The sequence below is a fragment of the Xenopus laevis genome, chromosome 2S, assembly GCF_017654675.1.
Source record: "Xenopus laevis strain J_2021 chromosome 2S, Xenopus_laevis_v10.1, whole genome shotgun sequence".
Taxonomy (NCBI): domain Eukaryota; kingdom Metazoa; phylum Chordata; class Amphibia; order Anura; family Pipidae; genus Xenopus; species Xenopus laevis.
In genome coordinates, this window is record NC_054374.1 from 125,866,492 (window position 1) to 125,885,391 (window position 18,900).

At 38.9% G+C, this 18,900-nt stretch overlaps 1 protein-coding gene and 1 pseudogene across 1 annotated transcript in view; one reads left to right on the plus strand and one right to left on the minus strand.

The window, feature by feature from the left end:
* Positions 1 to 18,900, minus strand: part of lcp1.S (lymphocyte cytosolic protein 1 (L-plastin) S homeolog) — a 28,699-nt gene that overhangs the window by 9,710 nt on the left and 89 nt on the right. Inside the window, 7 exon segments of the mRNA NM_001086750.1 lie at positions 1,337 to 1,479; positions 1,789 to 1,954; positions 4,113 to 4,194; positions 6,650 to 6,782; positions 7,697 to 7,826; positions 9,902 to 10,065; positions 12,717 to 12,806. Coding sequence (NP_001080219.2) covers positions 1,337 to 1,479; positions 1,789 to 1,954; positions 4,113 to 4,194; positions 6,650 to 6,782; positions 7,697 to 7,826; positions 9,902 to 10,065; positions 12,717 to 12,783 — 885 coding nt within the window. The 5' untranslated portion in view covers positions 12,784 to 12,806.
* Positions 2,447 to 3,915, plus strand: LOC108709799 (annotated as a pseudogene).

Below are 18,900 nucleotides of genomic sequence, written 5' to 3' on the forward strand. Positions count from 1 at the left end.
GTCTTATGTTATATAATATGAATAAGGGTATATGATTTCGCAAGTGGCCTAATATTGATTGTAAACTACTGCTGAAGCCCAAGGTATTTCTCTTTGGGTGTGCAATGGAAAGGACTTGGCGTAAAATAGCTACAAGTGCAGTGAGAAAGTTTCCCTATTGTACTCACTTAGGGGGTTATTTACTAAACTCTGAATGCAAAAATCACGAACAATTCATAATTTATTAAACCCCGAAGATGGAAAAGTCTGAATCTGAAAATCCGTCATTGCAGACCTGTAGAGGTTGCATATAAGTCAATGGGAGAAGTTCCAATGATTTTTTGATGTGCGCTGGGTTTCGTGCAATACCCCAAAGTTTTCGGAGTAAAAATCGTGAAAATCACATGAAAAAATCCGAAAAAAAACTTGAAAATTTGATTTTTTTTTCCCGCAAAGAAAATTTTCGGGAAAATGTAATAAATAAGCATAAAAAACCTGAGCGTATTTGATCAGAGTTTTAGCAGAAAATTATTGAGATAAATTCGGACTGTACCCACCCTAAAGGGGTTGTTCTCCTTTAAGTTATCTTTTAATATGTTATAGAATGTCCAATGCTAAGAAACTTTTCAATAGTTCTTCATTATTTAATTGTTAGGTTTTTTTTAAGTTATTTGCCTGTATCTTCTGACTCTTTCCAGCTTTTAAATGAGAGTCACTGACCCTATCTAAAAAACATACAATACAATAGCTCTGTAAAGCTACACATTTATCATTATTGCTACTTGTTTTTTTCTTAGGATTCTATTCAGGTCCTCTTCAATTAATATTCCAGTCTCTTATTCAAACCAATGCATGGTTGCCCAGGTAATTTAAAACCTAGCAACCAGATTGCCGAAATTGCAGAATAGAGCTGCTGAATGAAAAGCCATATAACCTTAAAACCGCAGATAATATAAATAAAAACCAAATGCAGATTGTTTCAGACTATCACTCTTTACATAACACAGTACTAAAAGTTACTTTAAGGGTAAGGCCACATGAGGAGATTCGGGAGATTTTGTCGCCTGGCGACTAATCGCCACGTCTTTTGCGCGACTATCTCCCCGAACTGCCTCTGCGTTTTTCCCCATAGGCTACAGCGCAAAGTCACTGAGGCAACTTCGGGCGACTACAGAAAACGCATTGCCGCGTGTGCATTAGTGCAGGCGACTTTGCGCTGTAGCCTATGAGGAAAAACGCTGAGGCAGTTCGGGGAGATAGTCGTGCAAAAGACGTGGCGACAAAGTCTGCTCGAATCTCCTCGTGTGGCCTTACCCTAAAGGTGAACAACCCCTTTAAGCAGGTACACAAGGCCCACCTTGATGTCTGAGCTGAAGTTGTTGATTTTGTTACAGCCAGCATTCTCCAGATGGTAGTTGGCCCAACGCAACAGCAGTTCTTCTGGGGAAAGTTTCATTAGATCCTCCAGGCTCTCTCCATCCCTCAGGAGGGCAATTAAAGCTGCATGTGCCAGAATATATACATCAGTGATATAAGACGCTTCCCACTATCTACCTTAGTTTAGATGGCTCATCACTATATAGAAGGCACACAATAATACAAATGCAACCTTTATATGGGTCTAATACAAAGTATACTATTCATTTACAGAAAACTGTCTTCAGCATTCACTATCAACCTGTTTTCCATTCATTTGAATAAAATGTTGACACAGTTGCCACTGGCACTCTGTTTGTTTTTTTTGCCAGCGATGTTGATTCTGCATTACTGCCAGTCAAAGGGTTAATATTGATAGCTAAACATTCTCACCTTCATTCCTGCTGAGCTCAATGTCCGCAAACAATCCGATCTTGATGACTTGCCACAGGAGTCCCAGCACCAGATGAGGCTTCCCTTCCTTTAGATCCTGCGCACCAATGTTCACTACATGGCAGCCAATAGCAGAGGCTGAATTCAACGCTAGATTCAGATTTTCCTAAACAAAAAAATAAACAACACCACATTGTTGTGGAACAGCTAAAAAAATTGCATAGCTAAGTAACCAAATTGGATACATGTTTTATACTTTTTTACATGAGAATCTGCTTTTCATTACTGCAGACTAAGTACAGTAGGTGGCCAGTATAAAAGTGATCATTAAAAAGCACCCAAAATGTTGCCAATTATCCTCTATGGAGCAACTGCCATAATTGTTCTTTCTGTGTTTATTTAAATTAGGTTTAACTGCCAAAAAAATAATGTTTTTTTTTTTATAGAATTATCTTATAGTTGTACCATAATACTTGATTTATTTATCAGAAACTATTAATAATCTATTAATAATAGAGTTGTAGCCCTTATAGGGGGTGCAGAGAAGTAATTTGGGGAATAATGTATATGCTGTGCTGGCTGATAAAGCAATGTATTTAAGGCCCAGTTCTGGCCAGCCTGCAAGCCCGGAGGGTTGAGTAGCAGATGGAGGGCAGCCATGGAGAAAGGAGGTAATATACAGCTAGAAACAGCTGACTCTGTGCTGAGTCACCTAAACCAACTGCGAATGCAAGGCAGACTGTGTGACATTGTTGTCAATGTACAGGGACCGTCATTCCGGGCCCACAAAGTTGTTCTAGCTGCTAGCTCCTCCTATTTTCGTGACCACATGTCCCTCAACGAGATGAGTGCAGTCTCACTTTCAGTCATCAAGAATCCTGGTGTTTTCGAGCAATTGTTTTCATTTTGCTATACAGGACAGATCTGTTTGCAGATTGCTGATATTATTAGTTATCTCACAGCTGCCAGCTTCTTGCAGATGCAACACGTAATAGACAAGTACACTCAAATACTGGAGGGCATTCACTTGAAAATTAGTTCACCAGAATCTGAGGAAGGATTAAGCCAGTGTTGACCGAAACATGCAGAAAAGGCACAAGATGCTCATTGTGTTACCCAGAGCCTGAGCCGTTCCATAAGTCCTAGATACAGCACTCCTCGTAGTTCGGGAGTAGGAAGGGTCAGGTAAGCACTGTGTGGGACATTCGCGAATTGAGCCCAGCTGAAGAATCCACAAGCCCTCAGATGGTCGAGCAGGGATCTGATGTGGAAAGCAAAGAGCCTATTCTGAGAATCAACCAAGCAGGTCAGTGGTATGTGGAGACAGGGATAGCAGACCGTGGAGAACGTAGTGATGATGAAATCAGGGTGATGGGGGGGAATGCAAATTAAGACTGAGAACCTTGAGGAGTGGCTGGGGCCAGAGAACCAGCCTTCTTGTGAAGATGGAAGCAGTGCAGAAGAAGTGACTGCCATGGTGATTGATACAACAGGACATAGTGCAACTGCACAGGAAAACTACAGTTTGGGGTCATCTGGAACAAAAGTATCTAGACCAACAGGCTCAGCCCCTCTGGCAGCATGGTTACTATGACAGATAGGCACAGAGTAGTGATGGGCAAATTTATTTGGCAGGCGCAAATTCGCGGCGAATTTGCTTGTTTTGCAGCCGGCGCGAATTTTCAATGCTGGCGTCAAAGTTCCAACGTCGGCACCAACTTTTTTTTTCAACTTTGACGCCGGTGCCCATTTTGACGCCGGTGAATTGCAAATTTTTTGCCAGATTTGCGAATTTCACTGGAAATTTGTGAAATTCGTGGCGAAGTGAAACGGGACAGATTCGCCCATCACTAGCACAGAGCAAAGATCAAGTCCCCAAGGAAGATGGCGGAAACAAATCAAATCAGCTCAGAGGAAGATGAAGCAGGGGTTGTTGGAGTGAGTGTATATGTTGAATACCTCCGTGAGCAAGAGGTGTCAGAGCGGTGGTTCCGTTACAATCCATGGCTGACGTGCATCTACTGTGCAAAGTCTTTTAACCACAAGGCCAGTCTAGATCGTCATATGAGACTGCACATGGGCATCACTCCATTTGTTTGCAGGATGTGTGGGAAGAAGTATACATGAAAAGATCAGCCGGAGTATCATATCCAAAAGCATACTGGAAATAAGCCTTTTCACTGCCATGTATGTGGAAAAAGCTTCCCTTTTCAGGCCATATTAAATAAGCGCCGTTTTGGCTAAGGGGCCAAATGCTGGAGCGGGAAGCACAAATTGGAAACGACTGAACTAGGGTTCCCTGCAAACTCTTTTATGACCTGTACCTGGATAGTGAAAGGTGTTAACTTCTTTTTGTTGATGGCTCTTTCGTCAATGGTCTCCGCTACAGAAAGGTTGATCATTTTGCTGTAAATGAATTAAAATAATTATATAGTTTATGCAATTGAAGCAATCTCCATTTTATTTATGTATATATATATATATATATATATATATATATATATATATATATATATAAATTGTCTATACAGACATATTCAGCATATTTTAGTGAACACACCACCAATATATAGACATTGAAAAGATAACAAGCAAACCAATCCATCCCTTTATTTTATCTGATAATGAATAGTCTAGAATGCAGAACATTGGAGCAGAATTCTCCATACCAAGCATTAGAATATATGCACAACAAATATGTATAACAGAGCATATCGCAGCCTGCTGTGTACTGTTCTTTACCTATAAAATTATGTATCAGATATCTTTTTCCCAATTTTCGCTTAAAGGGGAACTAAAGTTTAAAATGGAATAATGCTAGAAATGCTGTATTTTGTATACTAAACATGAACTTACTGCACCACAAGCCTAATTAAACAAATGATTTATGTTTTCAAAGTTGGCTGCAGGGGGCTGTCATCTTGTAACTTTGTATCTTTGCAAGCTTTTTCTTGTTCACTATTGTATATATATTGGTAATATATATTTCTAATAAAAGGGATACTGATATGATATTTTAAAAAAACCTAATCATTCTGAGTAAGGCAAGATGGTTTTTAGAAATGGAACTTGTATATCTGTGACATCATCCAGCCTGGTTACAGGCTGGAGAGCCATCTGATTGATTGGCTGGGCACCCCAGGGCATCCCTGGGAGAGGAGGAGGACCCACGGGACTGCCTTACTTGGAGCCAAATGCACAGGGTTACAGACAGAGCTCAAATAAGGAGCCCATGCTGCTGCAGCCAGCCAGAGAAACAACAGGGAGAGTGCAGCATTGATGTGAAAGAGCTGCAGTACTAAGAGATATTGTGGTTTGAGCTCAGATGGACAAATTTGAGTTTCAGCCTAGAAGGAAAGGTTGCCCTGCATTCCATTCAGCAGTTGGAGGCCAGTTGCAACCCTGGTGTATCCCCGGTATGAGGACAGGTGTTTCTTGTGAGCCTACTATGTGGGAGCTACAGCCTAAATCCTAAAGGAGAGGTACATTGGGACAGGTAGCGCTACCTGGTGAATAAAGAGCTCTGGGGAAAATGGACATTTCATGTGAAATGAACTGTGTTGTCCACCCGGAGTGGAGAGAGACTAGACAGATCCACGTTCCCCAGTGTAGGAATATTATCGCATTGCACATTTTTAACCTATTCTTTCTTTTATTCTTTATATAAGGTTTCTCCTGGTTTACTGCAAACATTGTGTTTTATTTTTCTAGTGGAATTCCCCTGAGGTGTGATCCTCAGTGCTCACTAGGTGAAGGCACTGCTCTGCAAATCCCAGTTCCCAGTGTTCTTTTTATTTACGCAAAAAGAACACAGGTCCCTGGATTGCAAAGGGTTAATTGCTGTTTAAGAGTGTGTGATCCAATTTCTATAAGTAGTGTGGTAACATGAATCAAACAGCAGCAGTTGGTTGGATGCCTGTAAGTACTCTGCCAGCCTGCCAGATTGTACAGTGATGCAAGTTGTGCTGGCAGTGCAGCTGGCATACAAGATTGCTGGCCAAACTCTACAGTTTTCTTTATACACTTAAGTTATGCCACAAAATAGACTAGGGATGCACCAAATCCATTTACCTGGGATTCAGCTGAATTCTCCACAAGAGATTTACCTGAATAGTAAATTCAATCTAAACCGTAATTTGTATATATCAAATGTAAAAATCACATCAACTGTTAAAAATATTGTTGCGTTCAGTTGTTCAAGCAGTGCCCTATTTTCCTTCTTTGTCAATACTTGTATGTACTCTGTATGTTTGGTGTATGAATCCTTCTAATGCACAGCGCTGCAGAATATTTTGGCACTTTATAAACCCCTGTTAATGATGATGCTAATAATAATAATTCAAATCCCAGTGCTCCCAAAAGCACCACGATTTGACCAAATCTCAAACTGGGTGTAATCATAGTACAGGTTTGGGATCTGTTATGCGGAAACCCATTATCCAGAAAGTTCCTGATTATGGAAAGGCCATCTCCCATAGACTCCATTTTAATAAGATAATCCACATTTTTTAAAATTATTTCCTTTTTCTCTGTTATCATAAAACAGTACCTTGTACTTGGTCCAAACTAAGACATACTTAATCCTTATTGGAAGCAAAACCAGGCTATTGGGTTTATTTAATGTTCACATGATTTTCAAATAGTCTTAAGGTATGAAGATCCAAATTACGGAAATACCCGTTATCCGGAAAGCCCCAAGTCCCAAGCATTCTGGATAATGAGTCCCATACCTGTAGTAATAGTAACAAGCAAACCGAAATGCGCCAACTAAACTTTATACCATCCTTGCTACTGTAGATTAGGTCCTGCTTGGGATGTTTGTGACAGAGAAGCTATGGGAATGCACAGAATCATAACTTACCAAAGAACAATGCCATCACCCACAGCTTTAAACAAGTCATCTGTATCTGGATTCATAGGAATAACATGTTTACAGTCCTGATCTTTCTCCAAGGCTTTGTTGACCCAGTTTACAAAGGCATATTTTTCCTCCTCTGCAAACAGATCATAGTATCACTATGAGATTTAAGTGTGGTACCTGAACTCCAACATGTATTTCTGACACAAAAAATACATAGTAACATACAGTAAGTTCGGTTGAAAAAAAAACACACATCCATCAAGTTTAACCTTTTAAATCTATATACAACCTGCCTAGTTGATGGTGTAAAATGTTTTATGGCTAAAATAGTGGCAGTGGCAATAGTGGCAATCAGTAAATGGCATATATAAGATTTGTTTTAGACCTTTACCTTATTTAAATGCTAATAACAGAATTTCTAAGGGCAGTGATAGACGAGAAGATTTAGTCGCCTATCGACAAATCGGCTCTTCTTCGGGCGACTAATCTTCCTGAACTGCCTCCCCACCGGTTAGAATCAAAATCGCTGGCGGGATGGCACTTGGAGTGCTTTGGAAAACAAAGTGCTCCAAGTGCCATCCTGCCGACGATTTCGATTCTAGCCAGCGGGGAGGCAGATCAGGGAGATTAGTCGTCTGAAGAAGAGCCGATTTGTCGCCGGGTGACTAATCTCCCCGAATCTTCTCATCTGTCTCAGCCCTTAAGTTGTGTATTTTCTTGTGTGTCAAGTTAACACCCATTTAATGGCCTAAGGCTGTGTCTAATGATGGTCAATGAGCCCTTATACTCAGCTACAAAGCTCTTGTAGGTGGACTCCATTGTCCACCTGTATAATGACCAGAATGCCTTGAGAACATTATTTTTAACATTTACAAACAGAGACAAGTTTTGCACCCATGTTGCTGCACAGCTGATAACTAGTGGATGTATTTAGGCCCGTTTGCAGTGGTTAAATTGCTCAGGAATTATAGATAAAAGCATTACTTTGTTAATTGATGAGACTCAGAAAGTTTTGAACCTCAACAAAATTCAATGCTGGACCTTTACCGGAATAAGAATGTTGAGTGCCAGCACTTGATTGTTCCGAGGTACCACCAATGGCGCAAATGCCTTCTTTCTTGTTTATAGCCTTTCTAAATGTCTTTGCAACATCAGCACTTTTAAGGTCATTAAAAACCTAAGATAGGGAAGAAACAAAGAACATACAAAAATATCATAACTTTTGACTATAAATTTAACTTAATAACTAAACTAATGAACTAGTCTTACATAGACTTTATTCATTCCTCTTCAGATTACTTGTGCTTACTATATAATATCTTTTTAGAAGTAATATTTGAATTAGGAATGACATTGCAATAAATAGAGCTTGCAGATCAGAATTCCTCTTTATAGGTTGTCGCTCTTCCTGTATATGGATCTTGTGTTTAGCTGCTGGTATAGAGACCTAACTTTGTACACATGGGCTTCTAGGCACAAGCAAAGTGTTAAAGATCACCTAGGCCTGGACTCCAAGGATCGTAATGACTGAAATATACAGGTTTTGCATCTATTATTTGTTTTACATCTATCATAACATTGTTTTCCCATGCTATTTATAATTTTGCCATAAAGGTATTTGCCCGAAGCTTTTACATGACCCATGCTCCTCTGTGAGGGCTCTGCCATATTTGTGCAGAAGTAGTCCATTATCATTAGAAACTCTTAACAGTTTGAGAAGGGACAATCAGGTTGGCAAAACATTCAGGTTTAGGAACTTCAAGTAACAATTCCGTATTTATAAAAGCAGATCTATCAGCGACAAACGTTCAACACGACTTATAGGCAACTTTTTAATTTACATTAATATTTCAGGGCCAAATGGCCTGACAATGGCCTGACTGATATTGCTATGGATGCCATTCTTAAAGGGATACTGTCATGGGAAACATGTTTTTTTCAAAACGCATCAGTTAATAGTGCTGCTCCAGCAGAATTCTGCACTGAAATCCATTTCTCAAAAGAGCAAACAGATTTTGTTATATTCAATTTTGAAATCTAACATGGTGCTAGATATTTTGTCAATTTCCCAGCTGCCTCCAGTCATGTGACTTGTGTTCTGATAAACTTCAATCACTCTTTACTGCTGTACTGCAAGTTGGAGTGATATCACCCCCCCCCCCAGAAGCCTAACAACAGAACAATGGGAAGGTAACGAGATAGCAGCTCCCTAACACTGGAGCTGCCTGGTAGATCTAAGAACAGCACTTAATAGTAAAAGCTAAGTCCCACTGAGACTTATTCAGTTACATTGAGAAGGAAAAACAGCAGCCTGCCAGAAAGCATTTCTCTCCTAAAGTGCAGGCACAAGTCACATGACATGGGGCAGCTGGAAAATTTACAAAATGTCTAGCCCCGTGTCAGATTTCAAAATTGAATATAAAAAAAATCTTTTTTTGCTCTTTTGAGAAATGGATTTCAGTGCAGAAGTCTGCTGTAGCAGCACTATTAACTGATGAGTTTTGGGAAAAAACATGTTTTTCCATGACAGTATCCCTTTAAGGAATAGGTCTGCACTGACACCTCCTTTTATCTGATTGTTGACTGAATGATAAGCCCACTCCTTTGTTTCCCTTGACAAACAAGTGGATCTTACTGTGTATGTGGAGCTTAAAGGAGAAGGAAACCATTTCGGCGCAAAACCCCTCCCCCTTTACTCCTTTTAGTAATGGTGTCATCTTAATACAATTAGGGGCAGATTTATCAAGGGTTGAATTTCGAAGCAATGGGGGTTTCCTTGAACTTCAATAACTTCAAAAATCGAATAAAAAAAGACCAATCTAAATTTATTTAAAAAATCTAAGTTTTTTTCTGCGGGTGAATAGACTGTTCTAATAGAATAGAATTGTTCTAATCGAAGTATGATCATATTCGATTTGAAGTTTTAAATAATAAAAAAAAACATTGTTTTTTCAAAGTCCACTGATTGACTCCAAATTGGTTCTAGGAGGTCCCCCATAGGCTAAAACAGCAATTCGGCAGGTTTCAGATGGGGAATGGTAGAAGTCGACGTTTTAAAGAGACCGTACATGATAAATTTCGATATTCAAATTTTCTTCAAATTCGATTAGAATTTGGACTATGCCCTAGTCGAAGTATACAAAAATACTTTGAAATTCGAATTTTTTTACTTCGGATTTTCAATTCGACCCTGATAAATCTGCCCCTTAAACAATGGTACTGTTGTTCTCCATCAAGTCTTTGTCAACTTACTGTGATAAATTCATCAAAACTAATCTTCCCATCTTTGTTCTGATCACCCACTTCCATTAAACTCTGGATAATTTCTCGCACTCTGTATCCAGGAAGAGGTAAATTAGCAGCTTTAAACATGTCATTGAGTTCAACGAGGCTTATGAAACCATTTCCATCAGCATCTGAAAAATATGAAATTTGTAAATCAACATGAGACGCCTTAGGGGTTGTAACAATCTGTTGCATGCATTTCTAATAGGGCTGTCAAGAATATAGATCTCATTTTCTGTAAAATATAAAAAAAATGAATGCCTTCATTGTTCATTATCATCATCATCATCATCACTAAGGCATTTTAAATACATTAATTTGTATATGAGACTTACATGGACCCTAGAGACTAGTTCTCTTTAACCTACTGGTCCCTAAACCCTAAATTAGATCTGTTTATATAATATATATCTGGAACGGTCTAAATCCTAAGACGGACGAATGGCTAGTGTCAGAGGGTTGATATTTGTCACCCCCGCCCTCTATGACGCCATAACGCTATAGGGCCCAAGGCAGGATGGACTATAAGGGCTAATGGTCTACTGTGGACAATGGTCACTCATATAGCTTATACTAGACCATACAAACAAAAGATCATCACTCTGTTACTTAAATTCCAGAGTGTCAGCATAACGCCAGCCTGTCTGATGGGGCCCCTTTTAGCTGAAGTGTTGCTCAAATTACTGGAAATACCACAATGGCCTTGGTTAGCCAATAGCTGATTGCGAGGTTGTGGACCGTTGGAGCTAGGCACAGTATGTTACAACATTCCTTTTCTAACATGTAAGACTAAGTAAATCATTTAGACATTAATTGTACAAGGAGGAGTCAGACTATGTATGGTATTTCCGTGAACCCCTTGTCACAATTACTGAAAATTCCTTCTGAAAGATATATAACGCCTGGACCAAGAGGTGGGTCTTTGGTAAGTCCTTGGCTGACATTCTGTGTGTTACTCCAACAGCTTACCCAGACAAAACTGTTATGTTGTATTATGTATGAATAAATTGCCTGACTATTTCTAAAGGTTCCTTTACTGAGTTTTGTCTTACACGAGGTCAAAATGGTACTACTAAAAGTACCATCAGATCCCATGCTCACCATCATCTGTATTCACTAGAAAAGAGCAATTAAATTATAGCACATAAACTAACGCTGACACAAAGACTTAATCTGGCTGGCCAAAACAGGCTATTGCACACTAGTTGTTATAATTCCAGAAACCAAGACACAAGTGCAAGAGCAGCAAAATCCATCCCTTTATTACTCATTTAACAATCACTTGAATCCAGGGCATACCATTTTTCTGTGCAGAGTGCAGTGCCCTGTCCTTACTGTTTGCTATAGGCAGTAAGTACAGTCCTCCATTGCAGCCTCCAGCCTCAAATTGAGGGTGAGTGGGGCAGGAGAGGCATGCACCTCCCCCAAACCCCCCCTCCCCCCGTGCAAGTTGCTGTTCTCAATTTTGGAGGGCATGGACCTATGCCTTTGGGTGCTTACTTTAGAACAAGGTGCAAAGTTTGAACAAAAACATGGGGCTTCACATATAAGTACCTTATATTAGAAGTTAGCACATTTGTGGCTCATTTATAAACTTTGCGCAAGGCACATTGGTTCACACAGTGAATATGTTTGTCCTGTGCATGGTTACATTTATAAAGCTGATAAAGTGTGCAAACAGAATTGCAAATTTGTCTATAAAAGCTTTTAAATATGTCAAAAATCACAAATAGAATTTGAATTACGCCACAACTTTTAAAACAGTTTTGCAAATTGCGAATTTAAATTACTATCAATGCTATTTTCGCGCACAACAACCTCGCACAGTGGGCGTACTCATGCAAACACTCGTCTCTTCTGAGAGCCATCTGCAAAAATTTATTAACAATGCAAATTCGCAAAAAACGGAAAAGATGGACAGAGCAGTGCAATATATTAGCGTTCAGGAAAAAACATGTGCAGTACAACCATTTGTGATTAAATATGCACTGCGCAAACTTTCTAAATGACCCCCTGTGACTGTAATAGGAGGCAACTCGAGTGATAAACATTTTACCTCTGTTTGTTTATCTGAGAAGCATGTGAGAATAATAATAATAATAATAATGCATTATGGAATTGATGAGACAGACGATAAATCAGCAGGATAAGGCTCGTAAAAAAATTTCATTTTCTAAACAAAAGTAAAAGAGCTGAGGTTTCAAAGAACAGTTGAAGAACCAATATTTAAAGGGGACCCATCGCCCAAAAAAATTATTCAAAATCCTATTTTATCACATTAGTCAAGCAAAATGAACTTTAATTACACTGTATGAATTATTTGAATCTTGTTTCCTTTGTTCTGAGAATTCATAATTATAGCAAGCAGGCAGGAGCCATTTTGTGGACACTGTTATTAAGGCAAGCCTTGCATCATCTCAGAATCTTGTTTGTGCACCAGAATGGGGGACCCGATGTCCATCCCCATGTCCTGGCTACACAATTAAATGGTAAAGAGAACAGGGGAATGTGTGGAGAGCAGTGACATCTAGGAAGTGCTGAATAGAAAGTGAAAGTAATTGTCTGCCCCGCCTCTATGCCTAGGCATAGAGGAGGGGCAGAAAATATTTGATTGACAGCTGAGATTTTTAAATGAGTTTACAACAGCTTTGAATGCTTTAATAAAAAATAGAAATTCAATTTCATGTTTAATTTGAAAAGGATTTAATGTTGCTGGTAAATTACAGTACACACAGTAAAACAAGATCATTATTGCTTGACAAGTATGAACCAATATACATACCAACTTTGCTAAAGGCTTCCCTTAGCTCCTCCATCTCTTCTTCAGTGACATGTCTGGGTGCTGCCATCTTGTGTTATTATTCAATCCAACCTGTTAGTAATGAGGCATATTATTTTATGATCCCAGCAATATATTACCTAACTGCAACTCAGTCACATTCAGACAGAAGCATAACACCAATAAAATAATAGAATAAACTATTACCATGGAAAATGCTCTGTATCAAATCAACCAGTTTACTGATTATGTTGTATTAGCCTAGGTTTGTTATTTTACACAGTCTGCATACAAATGTTACATAAAATACATTTTACATTTACAGTAGTTGGCATTGGTGTCTGCCAGTAATGGGCACTTGGGTGGAATATGCTGGCCCTGGGCCACAAAATAAATTTGGTAAAAGTAATTTTGCATAAATAGTTGGTTTGGAGATAGGTCAACTCACACAGATTTTTCAGAAGTCGGCCTGTTTTTCCCTCCATTACATGGTCACCCCCTGTAACTGTGCAGTCTCGCACTCCCAGTATCATTTTGATTAGAAGAAAGGAGGTTCTGCCTAAATATTTGGAAGGTTTTTTTTTACAGCGAGAGTTGTAAAGCCTTTCTCGCTGAAGCAGTAGTACAGACTGATAAATCATACCTCCCAACATTTTGGAAATAGAAAGATGGACAAAAAGATTTGCGTGAAATGATCATGCCCATTTTTTGGCCACACCCCCTAATTACCATGTCCATTTTGCAAAATTTGGCAGGTTATGAAAGTTTGAACACATTTCTGTGGTTTTGCGTTATTACAGATTTGCTAATGAAGGGGAATTGCCCTTTAAGTTGTGAGTTAAGTTCTCCCAAGAGACCTGCTTATCTTAAATTGTTACAAAAGTATCTATTCTGGGATGTCTGCCAAAAGCCAATTAAGTTAGAAGCTTTGTATCTTTTTCTGAATGTTCAGTGCAGGAGATCAAAGAGAAAGTTGGGACATTTCAGTAACAAACCTGGGTTGAGCTGTCAAAACCGGGATTGTCCCGCTCACGAAGTTCTGTGTGAGTTTCCAATGGCTACTCTGGCTAAGTTGTGCCACGTCTGTCTCATGGTTTGAGGAAGTTCTGATTTAGATTTCACAACATGCTGTTTCTGTGTTTTTTAGTTTCTAAAATCAATCTGCTGATTCCATGTGTATGAATTCTGTATATCATTATATCAGGAAGAGCTGCATGTAGTATATCCACTGCATGAAGCTTTTGCCAGACACAGGTATTGGATACACTATCCGGAAACCCAGAATCCAGAAAGCTCTGAATTATGGGAAGGGCATGCTTTATAGGCTGCATTTTAAGCACATAATTCAAATTTTTGGAAAATAATTTCCTTTTTCTTTTGTAATGGAAAAACAGTAGCTTGTACTTGATCCTAATTAAGCTACATTAATCCATTTTGGTGGCAAACAATCCTATTGGGTTTATTTAATGTTTAGATGTTTTTTTTAGTAGACTTAAAGAGGTGGTCCACCTTAAAGTTAACTTTTAGTATGTTATAGAATGACCAAGTCTTAGCAACTTTTCAATTAGTCATCATTATTTATCTTTTATAGTTTTCGAGTTAATTGCTCTGAAAACGCTCTGAAAGGCTACAAATATATTGTTACTGCTACTTGCTATTACTTGTCTTTCTATTCAGACCTCTCCTATTCATATTCCAGTCTCTCATTTAAATCAATACATGGTTGCTAGGATGGCAACCAGATGGCTGAAATTGCAAACTGGAGAGTTGCTGAAACAAAAACCAAATAAGTCAAAAACCACAAATAATAAAAAATGAAAATCAATTGCAAATTGTCTCGGAATATCACTCCCTGCTTCATACAAAAAGTCAATTTAACCCCCTTTAAGGTATTGAGATCTAAAGTACTGAAAACCTCAAGTCCCAAGCATTCCAAATCAGAGCCGGGCCAGGCGCCCTAGGCCGGGGCATTGGCTGAGTGTGCGCATCAGGTAGAGAGGGGACCAGACATGGGGTTGGTGACAGAGCAGGTACGTGCTTGGTGCCCCCCAGCTTTGCGCCCTAGGCACATGCTTACTCTGCCTACCCCTAGTTCTGGGCCTGTTCCGGATAACAGGTCTCATGTACGAAACATCTATAATTGTTACTCAACGACAATATGGGCAGGGTAGGTAGACACCAAAATTTAGGAATCACCCACATTCATTCTTAATAGGCTACCTTTGTTTATAAATCTTTCTATTCCAGTTATCGTTTTTCCTTACTAAAGGGCACCTGTAACCAAAGGTACAGCTAATAGGTTTCGCACTCTGGTTGGGGGCAACAGTAGTTTTTTTTTAAAATTATCCCCCACCAGCGCTAGGATACTCCCATTGGGTGGAAGCTCCCAGTATGAGCTGCCATGTCAGTCGGAGTCGGAGCACATACGCAAATGCGGTTCTGATGTTACGCACATGAGCATAATAAGCAAGTTGCGGCACTCGCTCATTATGCACATGCCTGTGCCTCAACATAGTGGCTTATACCGGGAGCTCCCTCCTAGTGCGAGTGGCCTATCACTGGTGGTGGGGGGGCAATTAAAAAGAAAAAACTACTGTTACCCCCAATGGGATTGTGACCTCTATTAGTCCAAACTTTTGGTTGGGGATAATATTTTTGGACAGAGGCCCTTTAAGTATAATTTTTCCAGAGAAGCCAATAAAATACTAGTCAGCTGATGCTTATTCTTAGGGACAAATCCAAGCATTCCTGATCATTGACATGTGATTTACACTGGGGTATGAAATAAGGGTTGGATGGCACTGCTTTACTAATTGTAATGAACCATTGCCAAGGTTCATATGTTTAAAAGATGAACTTGCAGCAGTAGCACAACAGAGTAGTGTCGGTTCTGAATACCTTGTACACATCCTGTAATAGGAACTTCTTGCATTTCCTCTTGGCTGCTTCTGCTTTTTTTGACTCACTACTTTGTCTTAAAATCACTTCCTTTTTGGAGACTATGAAAGTGTGTACGAAATGCACTTACTATGTAACTGTTCTCAACCATGCTTAGCTGCATTTGAGATTATACGTTTGACTACACATCTTGTAAAGCCCTTGAATGTTAGAAGTGGCTTAAAGTTATCCTGTCAAAGACATTGTTTAAGATGCACCATAATACAGAGTCTGGTATTGTTCCATTGCAACTCTGTACATAAAAATACATTGTCTGAAGCTGCTCAGAACAGAGTAGTACTGCAACTCCAGCTGCAATATACATATTGAATATTCTTAGAATACAAATAGAGTTCACCACAGTTCAGCAAAGGGGGACCTCCACTGTTCAACGTTCATCCATAAAATAGGATTTAAAAGGGCATATTTATTCTAGGGATGCACCAAATCCACTATTTTGGATTCGGCGAAACCCCTGAATCGTTCACGAAATTCAGCAAATACCGAACCGAATCCTAATTTGCATATGCAACTTAGGGGTGGGAAGGGGAAAACATTTTTTACTTCCTTGTTTTGTGACAAAAAGCCACGCAATTTCCCTCCCTGCCCCTAATTTGCATATGCAAATTAGGATTCGGTTTCTGTTCGGCCGGGCAGAACGCTTAGGCCGAATCCTGCTGAAAAAGGCCGAATCCTGGCCGAATATTCATATCTCCCAACTGTCCTGTTTTCTGCGTGACAGTCCTGATTTTGACAGCTCAGCTCGCAGTCCCGCGTTTCTTACTAAAATGTCCTGCACTCACGCCAGAAAAAAGATACTAAGTTTCTGAAACTTAATTAAAATAATAGGCTTTTCGGCAGAGCCCAGAACAGCTGCACTTTAATACATTTGTAACAATTTAAGATAAGCAAAGATAGAAATGTAACGATAAAGATAAGCAGGACTCTTGAGGAAACTGTAACTCAAAGCTTAAAGGGCAAATTCAGCTTCATTATCAAAACTGTTATAACACATAAACGTGACCTTAAAACTCCCAGAAATGTATTCAAACTTCATAACCTGTCACATTTTGTAAAACAGACAATAGCAAGTGGGGGTGTGGGCATAAAATAGGCGTGGTCAAAAAATCTGCACTACAGGCTGATGATGTGTTTCTCCCTCTTTACATTGTTCAAATGTTGGGAGGTATTCTGTATGAACTTGATAAATATGCCCCTAAAAACTCTATACAAGTGAATAGAGAGTTGTAGCGTTCTCCTTTAGTGAATTGTGGTGAACTCTATTTCCACCCATTGACATACCCCTGAATAAATGAGAAGGATATCACAGGAAGAGGGGCACAATGTAAAAATGTTAACCTTTTTATAGGAGAGTAATTACTTTCCAAATTCAGATCCTCAGATTTCTGCTGCAATTTAGGGAATGAGTGGTTTTAAGGTTTATTCTTATTTCAAATTTATTTATAGGCATAATACATTTCAAAGGGGACAACATAAAGACTTCCCCACCAATGGAGTTAGGGATGAAATATTCATTGGCTGGGTTTAATATTGTTTAGATGCATTTCTGCCAACTCTGCCTGTTATCCCAGCTGACTTTCTGCCGGCACCCCACTACCCCTTGCCTATTGTTGTTCTGAATCCTCCTTCTCCGTTTCATTCTAAGGCAGTGATACTGTACATTTAAATGTTTATGTAAGAGGAACAAGTTTGGAGGAAATGAAGGCAATCAAGGATTGGTTGGTCTTTTTTTTTAACAAATGGATTTATTCAAACACTATTCATGTTTCTAGGTAATGTGCCTTAGCAGACAGAAAATCAAATATCAAGTTTTACTTTTGGAGTTTCATGTAGAAATGAAAATACTAGTTAACACAGGAATCTAATATGCATCCTGAAACGAGACAAGATTGCCTATTCTAGAATTTTATATTACAACAATCTCTCTTGGAATTAAGAGATGCTCTCCCAATATAGTTAACTCTAAGGTTATCCCGTGTCATCCAGCTGGTCAGACTATTGCATTAATAATATGAATTAAATTAGTTGCACATATGGACACAAGATGCGGTATGGAAGTGCAGCTCTTTTTTAACTCCTGGATACTATTGGTAGAGAAAGATCTAATAACAATAACAGTATCTAAAATCTGCCACCTGAGAGGTTCAAAACGATTAGAGAAAATATTGCACAAATGTATATTTTTATGAAGCTGTAGGGTGGTGAGTAATTCACTTTCCCTACTCTAATGCCAGTGAACTTGATGTAGATCTTTAGTTACTTATCTAATGGGTTGTTACTCTGATTAGTGATGGTATTGCACAGAAGACAAAAGTAATGAGTTATCTACAAGTTCCTGTCTGCATTGTGTGTACAGGGTGTTAGACCGTTGAATGAATAGGTTTTCTGCACTAAACTGTTACAAAAAAAGTCTCAAATTAGAAAAATGGAAAATACATTCAGTATCCTTATCCACTATTAGGCTTTAGTTGGGTAAAGAAGAAGAAGAATGCTTCAGTAGACCGTAAGGGCCACATAAACCTAGGTTGAACCGGGAGTAAAAAAATATACTTTTTTTCAGAAGCCTTTCAGATAAAAATGAGAGCTGGAATACACAGAGAGGCTGGAAATTCCCATCTTTCTTCAGTTCACAATTTATTTACTAAATAGGAGTTTTCCCGGTATCCCTGTGGGCCAGTCCGACACTGATTATATACAGTACATTTATAAATGTATATAAAATAAGAAACAGTTGTAATTCAACAAGAGGTAATGGTTCAAATGTTGAGTTACTGGTCTACCCAGCCCTTAATATTATAGTTATGGCAGCTACTTATATAGCTTGCAGATAATTCCATCCCATGGGGTGTAATTATATAGGTATTGAAACTAACTCATTTGACAGACATACAAATTGTTTTCTAGTAGTCTATGAGAAAATCTCTGAAATTATTTTATCTTCTTGTCTAGTTGAATCCAGTCCATACAATCATTTGCTATATAATACCCTTTGTAATATCTTGATTATTTGTATTGAATGAAACATTGTAGATATTTTGCCTTCAGATTTATACTAACTCTTTGCTGGTGCACTGACTGATCACAGATTTCCTGTGTAGCTGCTGAAACCCAGCAAGGGGAGCAGTGAAAAGCCTGAATCTACTTGACTTCTACCATGTCCTATATCAATACCAATAAACTGGCACCACTTGCATACAAAATATAACTTATTTAAGACACAATACAATAA